This window comes from Lithobates pipiens, unplaced genomic scaffold (assembly GCF_037356315.1).
Source record: "Lithobates pipiens isolate NorthernLeopardFrog02 unplaced genomic scaffold, aLitPip1_a1.2 Scaffold_18, whole genome shotgun sequence".
NCBI lineage: Eukaryota > Metazoa > Chordata > Amphibia > Anura > Ranidae > Lithobates > Lithobates pipiens.
Genome location: NW_027507758.1, coordinates 222,296,128 through 222,310,480, shown reverse-complemented (window position 1 = coordinate 222,310,480; position 14,353 = coordinate 222,296,128). Strand labels below are relative to the sequence as shown.

At 44.8% G+C, this 14,353-nt stretch overlaps 1 protein-coding gene across 2 annotated transcripts in view; it reads right to left on the bottom strand.

The window, feature by feature from the left end:
- LYST (lysosomal trafficking regulator) overlaps positions 1-14,353 on the bottom strand; it is a 568,355-nt gene that overhangs the window by 438,675 nt on the left and 115,327 nt on the right. For both annotated transcript variants that reach the window (XM_077486620.1, XM_077486621.1), the window contains exon 5: positions 7,093-8,035. In XM_077486620.1, the coding sequence (XP_077342746.1) occupies positions 7,093-8,035 (943 nt within the window). The remainder of the gene's footprint in view (positions 1-7,092; positions 8,036-14,353) is intronic.

Here is a 14,353-nt window from a genome sequence, read left to right as displayed (position 1 = left end):
CGTATTGTTGCTTTTTATTGAGTTTGGTAGGTGCAGTGTTTCTATCTTATGGTACATCAACTGCTTTACACTCAACTTCCCACTGGCCCTCTCTTGTCTCCTGGCTAAGCCTCCCCCCCCTTCCCGAGGCAACACCGTAATTGCATCTATTTCTGCAGCCAAATGTTCAATGGTAGAGCCACTCTAGGACCTTAATGTGCTTCTTGAGCCACTACTTAGTTGCCTTGGCTGTGTGTTTTGGGACATTGTCATGCTGGAAGACCCATCCAGGACCCATTTTCAATGCCCTGGCTGAGGAAGCAGCCCAAGATTTGACAGTACATGGCCCCCTTCATTGTCCCTTTGATGCAGGGAAGTTGTCCCCTTAGCAGTAAAACACCCCTAAAGCATAATGTTTCCACCTCCATGTTTGATGGTAGGGATGGGGCTCTTGGGGTTATAGACAGCATTCCTCCTCCAAAAAACAGCAAGTTGAGTTGGTGCCAAAGAGCTTGATTTTGATCTCATATGACCACAACATTTTCACCCAGTTCTCCTATGAATCATTCAGATGTTCATTAGCATATTTCAGACGGGCCTGTACATGCACTTTTTTGAGCACGGGACCTTGTGGGCGGGTAGAATAGGTACTGGAAAAAAATGAACAATATCCTAGTTTGGATAAAAACTAGACACTACCTTCGGTAGAAAGTTAGGGTGATGGCACAATACTACCTTATACTTGCATATAATCAAATATGGCTCTTTATAAGAAAGAGCAGCCAACTCAAATACCCTTCTTGCAAAAGAAAAGGCTACCAGAAAAGGAGTTTTGCTTGCCAAAAGGACCAAGGCAATATGCTGTATCGGCTCAAAAAAAGGCTGTTTCAGCAATGTCCACAGAACTAAAACCAAGTCCCAAGGGATCAGGGGTGACTAAACTGGAGGATTAAGCCACATTACCACCTGAATAAGCTACGAACCAAAGAATGCGAAGCAAGTGGTTGTTGAAATACCAACAAGGCCGAAACCTGGCATTTGAAAGCACGCAAGGCCAGCTTCATTTCTAACCCCATCTACAGAAAGTCAAGGATTCTACCTATGACATACTTCCTGGGGTGCCAACCCCTGGATTCACACCAGGAGACATATGCTTTCTAGACTCTAATCTATGATTCTGGAAGCCAGCTTCCTTGCATTAATCAAGGTAAATAACACTGGACCTGACAGCCCGCGCTTCTTTAGAATGTGGGATTCAACAGCCAAACCATTCAATTTAGCATTTGCAAGGTGGGATGGAATACCGGACCTTGCGAGAGAAGGTCTGGACATAGTAGTAGGGTCCATAGGTCCCCTATTGCCATCCTTATGACCTCTGCATATCAGGATCTTCTGGGCCACAAGTATCACCGATCTCCCTCCCTGCTTGATCCTGCAAAAAACTGACTTCATGGGAACACTAAGGCATCTGTTCCACATGCTAACGGATCCATTGTACTTGACACCAAGTTGTCGATTTTCTTGTTCAACCTGGACACAAACAGATCTACGTCTGGGATCCCCTAGCTTCACCGTATTGCCAGGAAGATACCAGGGTTAAAAGGAACATTCTCCCGGGAATGACTGCTGGCGACTCAAGTACTGCGCCTGCCAATTTCCTATTCCAGGAATGAAAGCTGCCGTTAGGCAAGGTGCATTGTTTTCTATTCAAGTTAAGATATAATTCACCTCTTTAGGCCGTACGACTTGTCGTGCCCCCTTGGCAATTGATATAGGCCATTGCTGTGGTATTGTCAGACTGGATCCTGACAGGACAATTCCGTAACCTGAACATCTAGGCCCTTAGGGCCAAGTGCGCTGCCCAGATCTCTAGAATGTTTAGTGAGCAAGATCCTTTTTTTATCTTTAATATTTCCTTTGGACAGTTGTTTCAGGACTGTTCACCAACTCAAAAGGCTGACATCTACTGTTACCATCTTCCAGGTAGCTGGCAGGAAAGATTTTCCCTTCTTTGGATTCTTGGTTATCAACCACCAACTGAGGCTCCGATGCAGCCTGGAGACAGACATATTGGGAAATCTAGGACCTACTTGTTCCAAGCCAATAAAATACTGTTTTGCAGCAGCCTCAAATGAGACTGAGCCTAAGGGACGACCTTGAATGAAGCCACCATCTTTCCCAACAACCTCATGCAAAGTGGAATAGAAAGCTTCTTCTTTGCTATGACCATCTGAATCAGTTCCTTTAGAGTACTGATCTTTGCCTGGGGCAAGAATACCTTTTTCTGGGCTGTATCAATCAATCAGACCCAAGTATTCCAATCTCCTTGATAGTTTAAGGTTTTCTCTAGGTTGAGAATCCGACCTTGGTATTCCAGGTAGTTGAAAGTAGATCATTCTTTGGTCTAAGCAGGCTACCGACTATCAAGAGCAGATCATCTAGGTAAGCTGTAATCGTTATACCTTGGGCCCTTAATCCGGCTACAGGGGGGGCCAGACCTTTGTAAATACCAGAGGTGCAGTAGCTAGACCGAAAGGCAGAGCTACAAAATGAAAACAGATTTTCTACCACGAAACTTAGATATTTCTGGTGATATTTTGGGCGCTTTCAGGGTAATGTGGCTGTAGGCTCCGACACGCTTCCTGCCAGCCCCTTGAGAACTGAGGAAGTCTTCGACCCACTTGAGCAAGCAGGTGTGCCCCCTCATAATGAGGCTTCAGTTTCCTTCTTGAACTTGACTTATTGTGACTGCCTGGCAACAGATGCTCCTGGCACTGGAGAAGGAGCTTGTTTAAATGAAATAGGTTTACTCCTCTTCCAAACTAGCAAAAGGATACTTTTTCCACAAAACATGTTTTGGCTGTATTTATCCAAATCCTCCCTAAACAGCCATTCACTGTGAAAAGGAAAACTAGCCAGGAGCTTTGCATGACGCTTCGGCTGACCAATTTTTCAACCATAAGATTCTATGCCTATGCACCAGCCAAGTGTAAGGTGCAACGCTTGAAGAATAGAATCTCTCATGGCGAAATTGCCAAACATAATGCCGCTGGTAACTCAGCAAACTCCTGGGCCTGCTGATCAGGAATAACCTTGAGCACCTGTTCAGACTGGTCTCTCAAGGATTGACATACACCAATTTATTTTTTTAAATAGGAATTTCCAACTTTTTAGCTGTTGGATCCCTAAGCATTTGAGCAGTCTATCGGACAAGTCAAATTTTCATTCACAGAGGATATAGCAGCGACAATTGCTGGTATCTCCCACTTCTTAGTGAATTTTTTCCTCCATAGGAAAAAGTGTTAAAAATTTATAGAAGGAAAACATTTATTATCTGGGTGATACCACTCAGAATATATAAGACTTTTCAGCAATGAATGGACAGGAAAGGAATGAGCCGCTGGAAGAGCCTTTAGTGAACCCAAAGTTGGCATAGCAACCGACTCAATGAAGATTAGCAAAAAAGTGGAGCGGACAAATTCAGTAAGAATTGCACCATCAAGCTTTCAGATTGTGAAGCTGATCCCCCCTGCATTTGACCCCTCAGAAGAGGAGTCATCCGCCTTCTCACGGTCCCCTGAGGGAAATTGCATTATATCCCATTCTGGGATGCAATTAAAGCCGCTAGCCAATCCCATCATGGCTTGAGAAAAACCCTCTTCAGTAATGTAGACAGGGGCTGCAGTGTTGAAAATTGCAATATTTGATAGCCCCGATCGCTTACTCTGACTGGCCATCATATAACTCAAGGAAAAATGCCAATGTAGAGTGTTTAGAGCTTGCACGAGTACCCTTTTAAGCCCTTCTTGGGGTGCTTCTACCCCCCCCCCCTTCTGACCATAGCTCAATGCACAAATATAGAGGGACTACCAGAAGAAATTGCATCCATTGCTTCAGCAATAGTCCAGCAACTGCCACTGCTATTAACACTCAGCCTGATGCTTTAGTAAAATGTGCCAAAGGAATACTTGTGCCATCAACCTCTTACATGCCCCTTTTTTTGCTCATGTCCCTCCGACAGCAAATAATGGAGCTTTTAAAACATACTCCTGAGCTGGGCGTTTCCGCGAGCCAACGCCGCGCTAAGTCCCACCCCCTCCGCTTGTGTGGGGAGGTGGTGAGGAGGAGATCCAATAATCCAACTGCCGTGCAGGGGCAGTAAAAAAAGAGCAGCATCGCCGACCGTTCTGGCCTCCCCCTTTCTTTTTTTCAGGTGGGGGGGTGTTTTTGTTAAAAAATCCCCCCCCTCCAATCTTACTGGAGTTCATGGGCTGCTTGTCCAGTGGTGGCTTTTAGGCATGACATTTACTTTTTAAAAGGTATAATTCATATGAAACTTTAAAATTCCTTAGAAATCTCCACTTACCTTTCCCGCCCCGCAGGGTTTTCTGTGGTAAAACCAACAGACCCAATCTTCACCCATCACGGTGGTTTCTGTTTTTTTTTTTTGTTTTTTTTTTTATTCTTTTATTCAATTTTCAGTGCAGGACAAATACAGTAAACAAAACCGTCACAAATAACACCTGGTCATGCACTTCATTACCGTAGGAATAAGTAACCATGTTCAGGAACATTAACATATAGAAGTGGTAATTGTATGTGTTAACCTGTGAGGACAGACAATACCATCCTACGTTCTTAGAGTAACAAGCCGAGGGAGGTGCGCGTGGACCACGCGTCACCGCTCCCGCAAACATCGGCCATGCAATGTCCATGTTATCACTATGGGTCCGCAGGATACACCACGGTCCCACTTAGGTCAATGTTTGGCAAGCCAGGAGAGATAGACAGAGAAAGAAGAGAAAAGGTGAAGAAGAAGAGAGAAAAAAAAAAGGAGGGGGGGAGTGGGGGGGCGGGAGAAGGGGAACAAGCATCTGGGGGTGCCACGAGAGCCTGTCAGCACCTACAGGGCTAGGGCTCCACACCCGTCTCAGCATGCACTTACAATGGAAGGGGCATCTAATCGGTCACCAAGTCGGCAGCAGACACCATTTCCCGTAGGTAGTCCATGGTACTAGTGAAGTACCTCCATTTCTCGCAAAAATTTTCTTCCGTATTGTGGAGAGTGGCGGTCATCTACTCCACACGGAGGATATAATTAATTTTGGAAAACCACAGGGCCCTAGTCGGGGGCTGAGATTGCCTCCACATCGCAGGGATGCAAACCCGTGCCGCATTTAAGAGTTGCATTGTCAGAGTCCGTTTATATTTTCGCACGGGTCTATTCGTCAGGTGGAGTAGGCACGCCGCCGGGTCTCCCCGTAGGTCCACCGACGTTAGTTTCTTAATTGTCTCCGCCACATCATTCCAGAATGACCCTAAAGCAGGGCACGACCAGAAGATATGGACCATAGACCCCGTTGCGGACTGGCATCTCCAACACTTGTTCGAGATTGAATTGTTCATCTTGTTCAGAAGATATGGGACCCTATACCAACGGGAAACTATTTTGTATCCCGACTCCTGGAGAAAACTAGCAATGGAGGCCTTGTGGGTCAATAGCAATATCTTCCGTAATCTGCTGCGGCGTGAAACGGGTTCCCAGGTCTTTTTCCCACTCGTGAATGTACGCAGGAGGTGATCCCCCATCCAGAGAAGTCAATAGATTATACAGTAGGGAGAGTGAGTGCCTCGCGGGTTCTGTCGCGTGGCACATCGTCTCGAAAGAGGTCAGACCTCTAGGCGCATAGGGGGGCTTTTGGGTAGGTTCTGTTTAAAAAATATTCAGGAACTGGGGCCCCTTTTAAAATCAGGTGGTCCACACTCCTCCTGGACCTGTAAAACACCCCGCCAGAAAAAACTTAAGGCTGAAAAAAACAAAAAACACTGGGGTCTAGCCATCTAGAAAGAGAAGCGTTACAGGCTAAACCTCATTTCTTCCGGCACGAGGCCCAGGTTCCATTCAATGTAGCCTAAAAAGACACTTTGAATGGATCTGGATGCATAGGCTAGCCCCAGCAATGATTGGTCAGGTGGAGCGCAGCACATTTATACTCATGACCAACACCTTGGCAAAAAAACTGAGGTACTCAATAGTGGGAAGGGTTATATAGGGAGTGAACGTCCGGTCTTAGGGTGTGCCAGTGTCCATCACCTGAAGGTGGCCTATAATCCATATAGTAATTACTATGGCTCTGTGTTCCATAATGTATGATTAAGAAACTTTATTTTGTAGTTTTGGGTATAGCGGAGAGGGAGTAAAACCCCAACATGTTTTATTGCCATCTGTGAGTGATGTTTCATCTGTTTGTCCTGTTTGCCATTATTATTGGAAGTAAAAGAAAATCCAAAATTTTGGGTTGCTATCTTTACAGTAATAGAGGGGAAACTTTCCGGTGGGGACACTAGTTCTGGATATACACTGGGATTCCCTCACTTTGGAGGGATTTTCTCACACTTCCTGTTTTGGCTATGGGACAGGAAGTAAGAGAAAAAAAACTCAAGAAAGAGAAAAGGTCTAGGTCAAGGTCATCTGAGATTTCTTTATCATCCACTTTTATAGCTATATAACCGATTTTACTTTTACTGTGCTTATTGTCAGTTTTGTTTTTTTTGTTTTGTTTTTTTAACAGTATGCCATCTTTGGGGGGCTTGTCATGTACCTTGGCTGAATGTTCTGCTACTATACACTCTGATTACCGAAATCTCCACTAAGGCCTCAAGAACGCCAGACGTTTTTCCCAACTCTCCTTGACTTCTTTCCTCCTGGCAGCAGCGTTCTTGCAGAAAAAACAACCAACGCTCGTAAACTCATGCAACACATTTAGGCTTGTTAATCACTTGGGCATCAATTTCATTAGCCAGAATCATTATTCTGGCCATTAAAATGAATGCTCAAACCCTAAATGCAACCAGCACAGATGCATCAAGCATTTTTCTGCCAAAACTCTGGTGCTCCACACCGCACTGGCTGTGGGGTTTTTCTGCCTCTAAATGCCTATGTGTGCCTGGTCACATCAGCTGGGGCATTTTGACGCAGGGGGAAAAAAAAAACTCAGAGGAACAGCAGAAAAAACTTCCAGTGTGCATGAGGTCTTATTCCGACATTCTGATTGAGTACTCTGCATGAGATTTTAAACAAAAACGATTTAAACATAAAAATAAAGACATTACCTGAGACGTTTCAAAATCTGTTTTGAGCTGATTGTTTCGTGCACTATGTAGACAAATAGCCAATAGTGCTTCAAATAATTTTACAGCTTCAATTGGCCACTCTTTCACTTCAGTTGTAAGAGAACTAAAAAAGAATGAACTATTAGATGAAGAACATGGAGCATCAGGTTGGAGATAACTTGAGTAGAGTGCTTTAGATAAAGCATTGCAACATGTGCATTCCGTTTTGCAAAATGCTTCCACACCAAAACTTTCTTCTGTAGGTGGACTTAATTTTTCATGAGGAGCAGGAAGAATTTTACTTCTCAAATCTTCAAAACAGCTAGAAAATGTATCGATTATCAAAAGAGTTAGTTTGTAACACAAGTCAAAGCCACCAATTTTATGGAATTGTTTCTGGAGCATAGCGTTTGATAGGTAAAGCCAACAACACATTGACCAAATATCTGCTGCTCTGTGTATTTGCTCAGTAGATGGCACGGCCAAGCTGTCAACACTAAACTTTGGTAAAATGCTTCGTGGTTCACTTGCAGTACTGTCATAGCCAGTGTCCTCAGACTCATTGAAAGATTCAAAGTCAGACTCTGCATCTTTGCTCACACTTAAAAAAGCCAAACAAAGGAAAAGGTTTATTATGCTTGTTTTTTCATGGATCACCTTTTTCCTCTTTGGACATATTTCTTTCAAATCGGTATAGTTCTTGGCTTGAACATCATGTAGCCATTGTTGAGGTTTTGAAAACTGAACATGAAATTCCAAATTAAGTGGGTTTGAATCACCACTGCCATTGTCCAAGTTAGGTGTTAAGCAGTCCATCTGTTGCTCTCCAAAACAAATAAGAGCTTCAAATGCTTTCAAACAGAAATATCTCAGAGAATCCAAATAATTAAGCTCTGTAATTTGATTCAGTCCATTTGAATTCAAAAACACTTCTCGTATTACGCTGCATGACAAAAGAAAAAAAAAAAAAAACCTTAAAACCAAAGTAATACTTAACATTTTAATTTTAATAAAATATATTTACAAACTGTTAAGGTCCACTTCAGCATATTATTGTAGTGTTGGGTAAACTTAGAAAAGGTAAATACGTCTGTTAATTTTTATTACTATGTGACCCCATCAGACCCATCTCACTTCCTGTACCTGTGACATCAAGATGAAAAAAAATAAAAAAATCACTGGGACAGGAAGGCTAAGACAGGTATATTACAGAGTTAGGCAGGCTGAAAAAAGACAAGTCCATCTAGTTAAACCAAAAAATAAATCATACAATCCATAGGAAAAGATTATCCCCAGCTCCTTGCTAGCTCTCTAAAATGTATTGATTCTCCATAAAAGACAAAAACAGCAGATGTAAACGTGTTTCAGCCTTGTTCACTACAAATGCCATGTGAAAAATTTCACAATATATAGTAGGGATGCACCGAATGGGTTTTTTGGTGCCGAAACAGATACCAAAAATGAAAAATACACTAGGCCGAAAACCGAAACCGATACCGAAACAGCACCAATACCGAAAATGACTGTTTTTAAAAAATATTTTTATACAGGAGGTGGTCAGAGACTGGCGACACGGTACAGGAGGTGGTCAGAGACTGGCGACACGGTACAGGAGGTGGTCAGAGACTGGCGACACGGTACAGGAGGTGGTCAGAGACTGGCGACACGGTACAGGAGGTGGTCAGAGACTGGCGACACGGTACAGGAGGTGGTCAGAGACAGGGGACACGGTACAGGAGATGGTCAGAGACTGGCGACACGGTACAGGAGGTGGTCAGAGACTGGCGACACGGTACAGGAGGTGGTCAGAGACTGGCGACACGGTAAAGGAGGTGGTCAGAGACTGGCGACACGGTACAGGAGGTGGTCAGAGACTGGCGACACGGTACAGGAGGTGGTCAGAGACTGGCGACACGGTACAGGAGGTGGTCAGAGACTGGCGACACGGTACAGGAGGTGGTCAGAGACTGGCGACACGGTACAGGAGGTGGTCAGAGACTGGCGACACGGTACAGGAGGTGGTCAGAGACTGGCGACACGGTACAGGAGGTGGTCAGAGACTGGCGACACGGTACAGGAGGTGGTCAGAGACTGGCGACACGGTACAGGAGGTGGTCAGAGATTGGCGACACGGTACAGGAGGTGGTCAGAGACTGGCGACACGGTACAGGAGGTGGTCAGAGACTGGCGACACGGTACAGGAGGTGGTCAGAGACTGGCGACACGGTACAGAAGGTGGTCAGAGACTGGCGACAAGGTACAGGAGGTGGTCAGAGACTGGCGACATGGTACAGGAGGTGGTCAGAGACTGGCGACATGGTACAGGAGGTGGTCAGAGACTGGCGACATGGTACAGGAGGTGGTCAGAGACTGGCGACATGGTACAGGAGGTGGTCAGAGACTGGTGACATGGTACAGGAGGTGGTCAGAGACTGGTGACATGGTACAGGAGGTGGTCAGAGACTGCATGCATGGTACAGGAGGTGATCAGAGACTGCATGCATGGTACAGGAGGTGGTCAGAGACTGGGGACATGGTACAGGAGATGGTCAGAGACAGGGGACACGGTACAGGAGATGGTCAGAGACAGGGGACACGGTACAGGAGATGGTCAGACTGGGGACACGGTACAGGAGATGGTCAGACTGGGGACACGGTATAGGAGATGTCAGAGACTGGGGATATGGTACAGGAGATGGTCAGAGACTGGGGATATGGTACAGAAGATGGTCAGACTGGGGACATGGTACAGGAGATGGTCAGAGACAGAGGACGTGGTACAGGAGGCATCCCCCATTGCAGGCCAGTGTCCCCCATTGCAGACAGTGTGCCTGTGCCCCATTGCAGCCAGTGTGTCCCATTTTGCAGTCAGTGTGTCCCATTTTGCAGCCAGCCTGTGCAGATTAGAGAGCCGCCTCCGCCACCTGTTTGACCACAGCGCCGGGAACATCACAGCTTTCATTTCAATAGCTGTGTGTTCCCGGCCACGCGCCGTCACACGCAGCCCCTCCCCCTTGTCCGGGCACTTTGATAGACAGATCATCCGTCCAATCCTGCGGATGATCTGTCTATCCAAGTGCCCGGACAAGGGGGAGGGGCTGCGTGTGACGGCGCGCGGCCGGGAACACACAGCTATTGAAATGAAAGCTGTGATGTGGCGGAGGCGGCTCTCCTGTGCTATACACCCCCATGATGGGCGTCACCAGGGGGCGGCGGGCGGAGCCCCGCCCCCACCCAGGCCACGCCCCATTTTCGGCTCCATTATCGTCCGTTTATCTCTTTCGGCAAATTGCCGAAAAGGGCATTTTCGGCCGATATGTTTTGGCGGCCGAAATTTCGGTGCATCACTACTATAGTGTATGTAGCAGTATGGTTATCACTTGGTTACTAGCAATCCACCAATCACCCTGCTGCCAGACCCCCATCTATCGTTTGAGACAATGAGTAGTCACTTGCGTAGTTTTGTTATGTTTATTGCGAGATACAACTTAGGTGAGATAAAGGAATATATGGGATGCCCATAGCATTTGTTGACTTGTATTCAGATTTGCAAAGCATTAATCTGCACCTTCTGTCTTGTAATCACAGTCTATTCCTCCAGCGCTTCTCCCGCTGCAGACCCTTGCTCCTTTTCCTCTGCACTAACTCCTCCAGAACATCACCTCTCCTGCACAAGCTTCCACTGCAAAAAACTGTTATACCCTGTACACACAGACTTTCAGATAGAAAATGTGCAATCGGATCGCGTTGTTGGAAAATCCGATCATGTGTGGGCTCCATCTGACTTTTTCCGTCAGGATTTCTGACACAAAGTTTGAGAGCTGGATCTAAAAATTTTCCGACAACAAAATCCGATCATTTAAATTTCAATCGTGTGTAGACAATTTCCGATGGACAAAGTGTCATGCATGCTCAGAATAAATGACAAGACTAAAGCTATTGGCCATTGCCCTCTTTATAGTCCCGTTGTACATGGTTTATGTCACCTCATTCTGAACGTTTGGATTTTCCGACAATTTTGCGCGACCGTGTGTATACAAGACAAGTTTGGGCCAAAATCCGTCTGAAAAATCCAACGGATTTTGTCATCGGAAATGTCCAACTGTGTGTACAGGGCATTAGATTAATACCATTTTACTTCCAGTACTTCAAACGAGAATTACTCTGAATAATCCCTAGCTTGATAGATGTACTTTAAAGTCCTTTTGAATAGTGTGACTGGGACAACTCAATGGGCACACATCCCCCCCCCCCCCCCCCCGGTGGCCTAGAGAATTTGATAAGACACACAGACTTTTGGAAGTTATTACCAAAGTGCTTACCAGGCTAGAGATACTAGGTACCTCTCCCTGTTAGCCTGACATGTGGTAATAGGTGGACTACTGATAACAGCCAGTCCAAGATTTCAAACATTACGTTCCCCGGCCACAGCATTTCTCACTACTCTCAAACGGTCCTCTTCTAATTCTTTAGCACTGACCTCCTCCAAAGTAAAAGTCCTTGTGTTCTCCAGCGCTCGACTAACTCTGCAGCTTTCCTAACAACTCATTACTGCTACTTCTCCTTCATCTGTGTACAAGTCCTGTGTTCCCCAGTCACAGCATCTTGACACCAGCTCCTTGATGAAGAACTCTATCCTCCAAAGCATCTCAATGGCTCCTCCAGCCCTCATCCACGCATTCCCCCTTGTGGGGACACCCAGAACAGCAAATCAGCACTCTATTCTATCTTTTCTTGCTCTTAGAACTCAACCCTTGGTAGCATGTCATCCCAGTGCCCTGCCAACATGAGCTGCCTGCCACTTAGACTTCAGGTCCAAGCTCTCTTCCATAACAATCTTTCTGAAAGCAGGGGAGGCACCTCTGAATCAAGTACAGGTGATCACAGCCACCATTGCACACTCCCAGTCCCAGAATCAAAATAGACAGGCCCAGCATAAGCCTGCCTAAATTCACCTGCACATATCCCAGAACTTAGGAAAAATCCTACTCTAGCACCTCCCTTCAGGTAGAGGGTGCTACATGTATAAACCGCACCAGGCAGCACCTCAATTTGTTGATTAGTAGATGATCAGAGTTACTTGGAGAAGTGAAAGACCATACATGAACAGACAAATTAAATCGAGATAAAAACATGATTGTTTGCATGATCAAAAAAGGACATTAACCACTTCCCGACCAGCGCACGACGATGTATGTCGACAGAATGGCACGGGCAGGCATATTGGCATACAGGTACATCCAATATTAAATGCCGCCCTGCCATCGGGAGCGCGCCGCCGGCGGCTCACTCCCGCGCTGGTCGGGACACCCGTGAGTCCGGTCGCGGGACCCGCGGACTCGATCGCCGCGGGCATCCCCGCGATCGTCTCACGGAGCGGCCGAATGAAGGAAATGCGGAGTAAACAGCATTTCTCCATTCTGCCTAGCAACTAGTGACGCTGATCTCTGCTCTATGATTGGAGCAGAGATCAGTGTTCACTAAATGAAAGCCCAACCCCCCCACAGTTAGTAACACACCCCTAGGAACACTTAACCCCTACACTGCCACCCACTGGTTAACCCCTTCACTGCCAGTGTCATTTACACAGGAATCACTGCATTTATATAGCAGTGATTACTGTATAAATGACAATGGTCCCAAAAATGTGTCAAAAATGTCTGATGGGTCCCCCACAATGTCGCAGTCACAATAAAAATCGCTGATCGCCGCCATTACTAGTAAAAAAAATAAAAATAAAATATTATTAATAAAAATGCTATAAAACTATCCCTATTTTGTAAACACTAACTTTTGCGCAAACCAATCAATAATCGCTTAATGCGATTTTTTTACCAAAAATATGTAGAAGAAAACGTATCGGCCTAAACGGAGGGAAAAAAAATGTTTTTTTCTATATTTTATTATAACAAAAAGTAAAAAATAATGCGTTTTTTTCATAATTGTCACTCTATTTTTGTTTATAGCGCAAAAAATAAAAACCGCAGGGGTGATCAAATACCACCAAAAGAAAGCTCTATTTGAGGGAAAAAAAGGACGTCAATTTTGTTTGGGAGCCACGTCGCACGACCGCGCAATTGTCAGTTAAAGCGACACAGTGCCGGATCGCAAAAAGTGGTCTGGTCTTTGACCAGCAAATTGGTCCGGTCTGAAAGTGGTTAAAATCCAAGAAAATAAAAATACAAAAAGTAGAACAGACGAATTTCAGATAGAAAGGTATGGTTGATCTTTAGATTAAAACCAGGGGTAAATCTAGATCCCATCTGAGGTTAAACCTCAGATGGGATCTAGATTTACATTTATGTCAATTCCTTTTTTGAACTACCTGCCTCTGCTGTTTTACTACCATTTTCTTTCCCCCACTGGACATTCTTGCTTACTTTTTTAATTTTCTTGTTTTTATTCAGCTTTTGTATTGATATTTTCTTGGATTTTAATGTCTTTTTTTTTTTATCATGCAACCAATCATATTTCTATCTCAATTGAATTTATGTCTGTCCCTGTAGGTTGTCTCACCTCTCCAAGTAACCAATTATCTACTAATTGGCAAATTAATAACATGCGCTACCAGGAGGGGTTTATAAGCTATATATTGTGACATTTTTGTACATGGCATTTGTATTGAACAAGGCTTGCAAGGCTGAAACGCGTTTACATCTGCCATTTGTGTCTTTTATGGAGAATCAATAAATTTTGAAGATTTTAAAGAGCAAGCAAGGAGTTGAAGATCATCTTTTCCCATGATTGTTACTGCACACACGATCGGATTTTCCGACAACATAATCCGACTGGACTTTTTCTGTCGGAATTTCCGACCGCGTTTATGGGGCATTACTGTGAAGAAACCATTCCAAATTTGAAAATTAAATCTTTTTTTCCTCTAGACGTAAAGAGTGCTCATTTGTCCTTTTTGATGACCTTAAAGTGAATAACTCAACCAAGTTCACTATATGGACCACTTATGTATTTCAATTCCTCATAGCTGAGCTCCTACATGCCTCTTATCAGTTTGGTTGCCCTTCTCTGCACTTTCTTCTGATATCCTTTTTGAGAACTGGTGCCCAAAACTAAACTGCATATTGCACCTGATTTATATATTATCTCCTCGATGTTTCTTATTCTTTCTAGTTTTTCTACCCACTCTTTCATTGATGGACAAGGTAAGTAAACCTCTACATGGATCCTGCAATGCAATCCCCAGTCTGGCTCGGGAATATCACATTTGGTACTGAAATCTCACCCCGAGCCAGAATCGGCAATA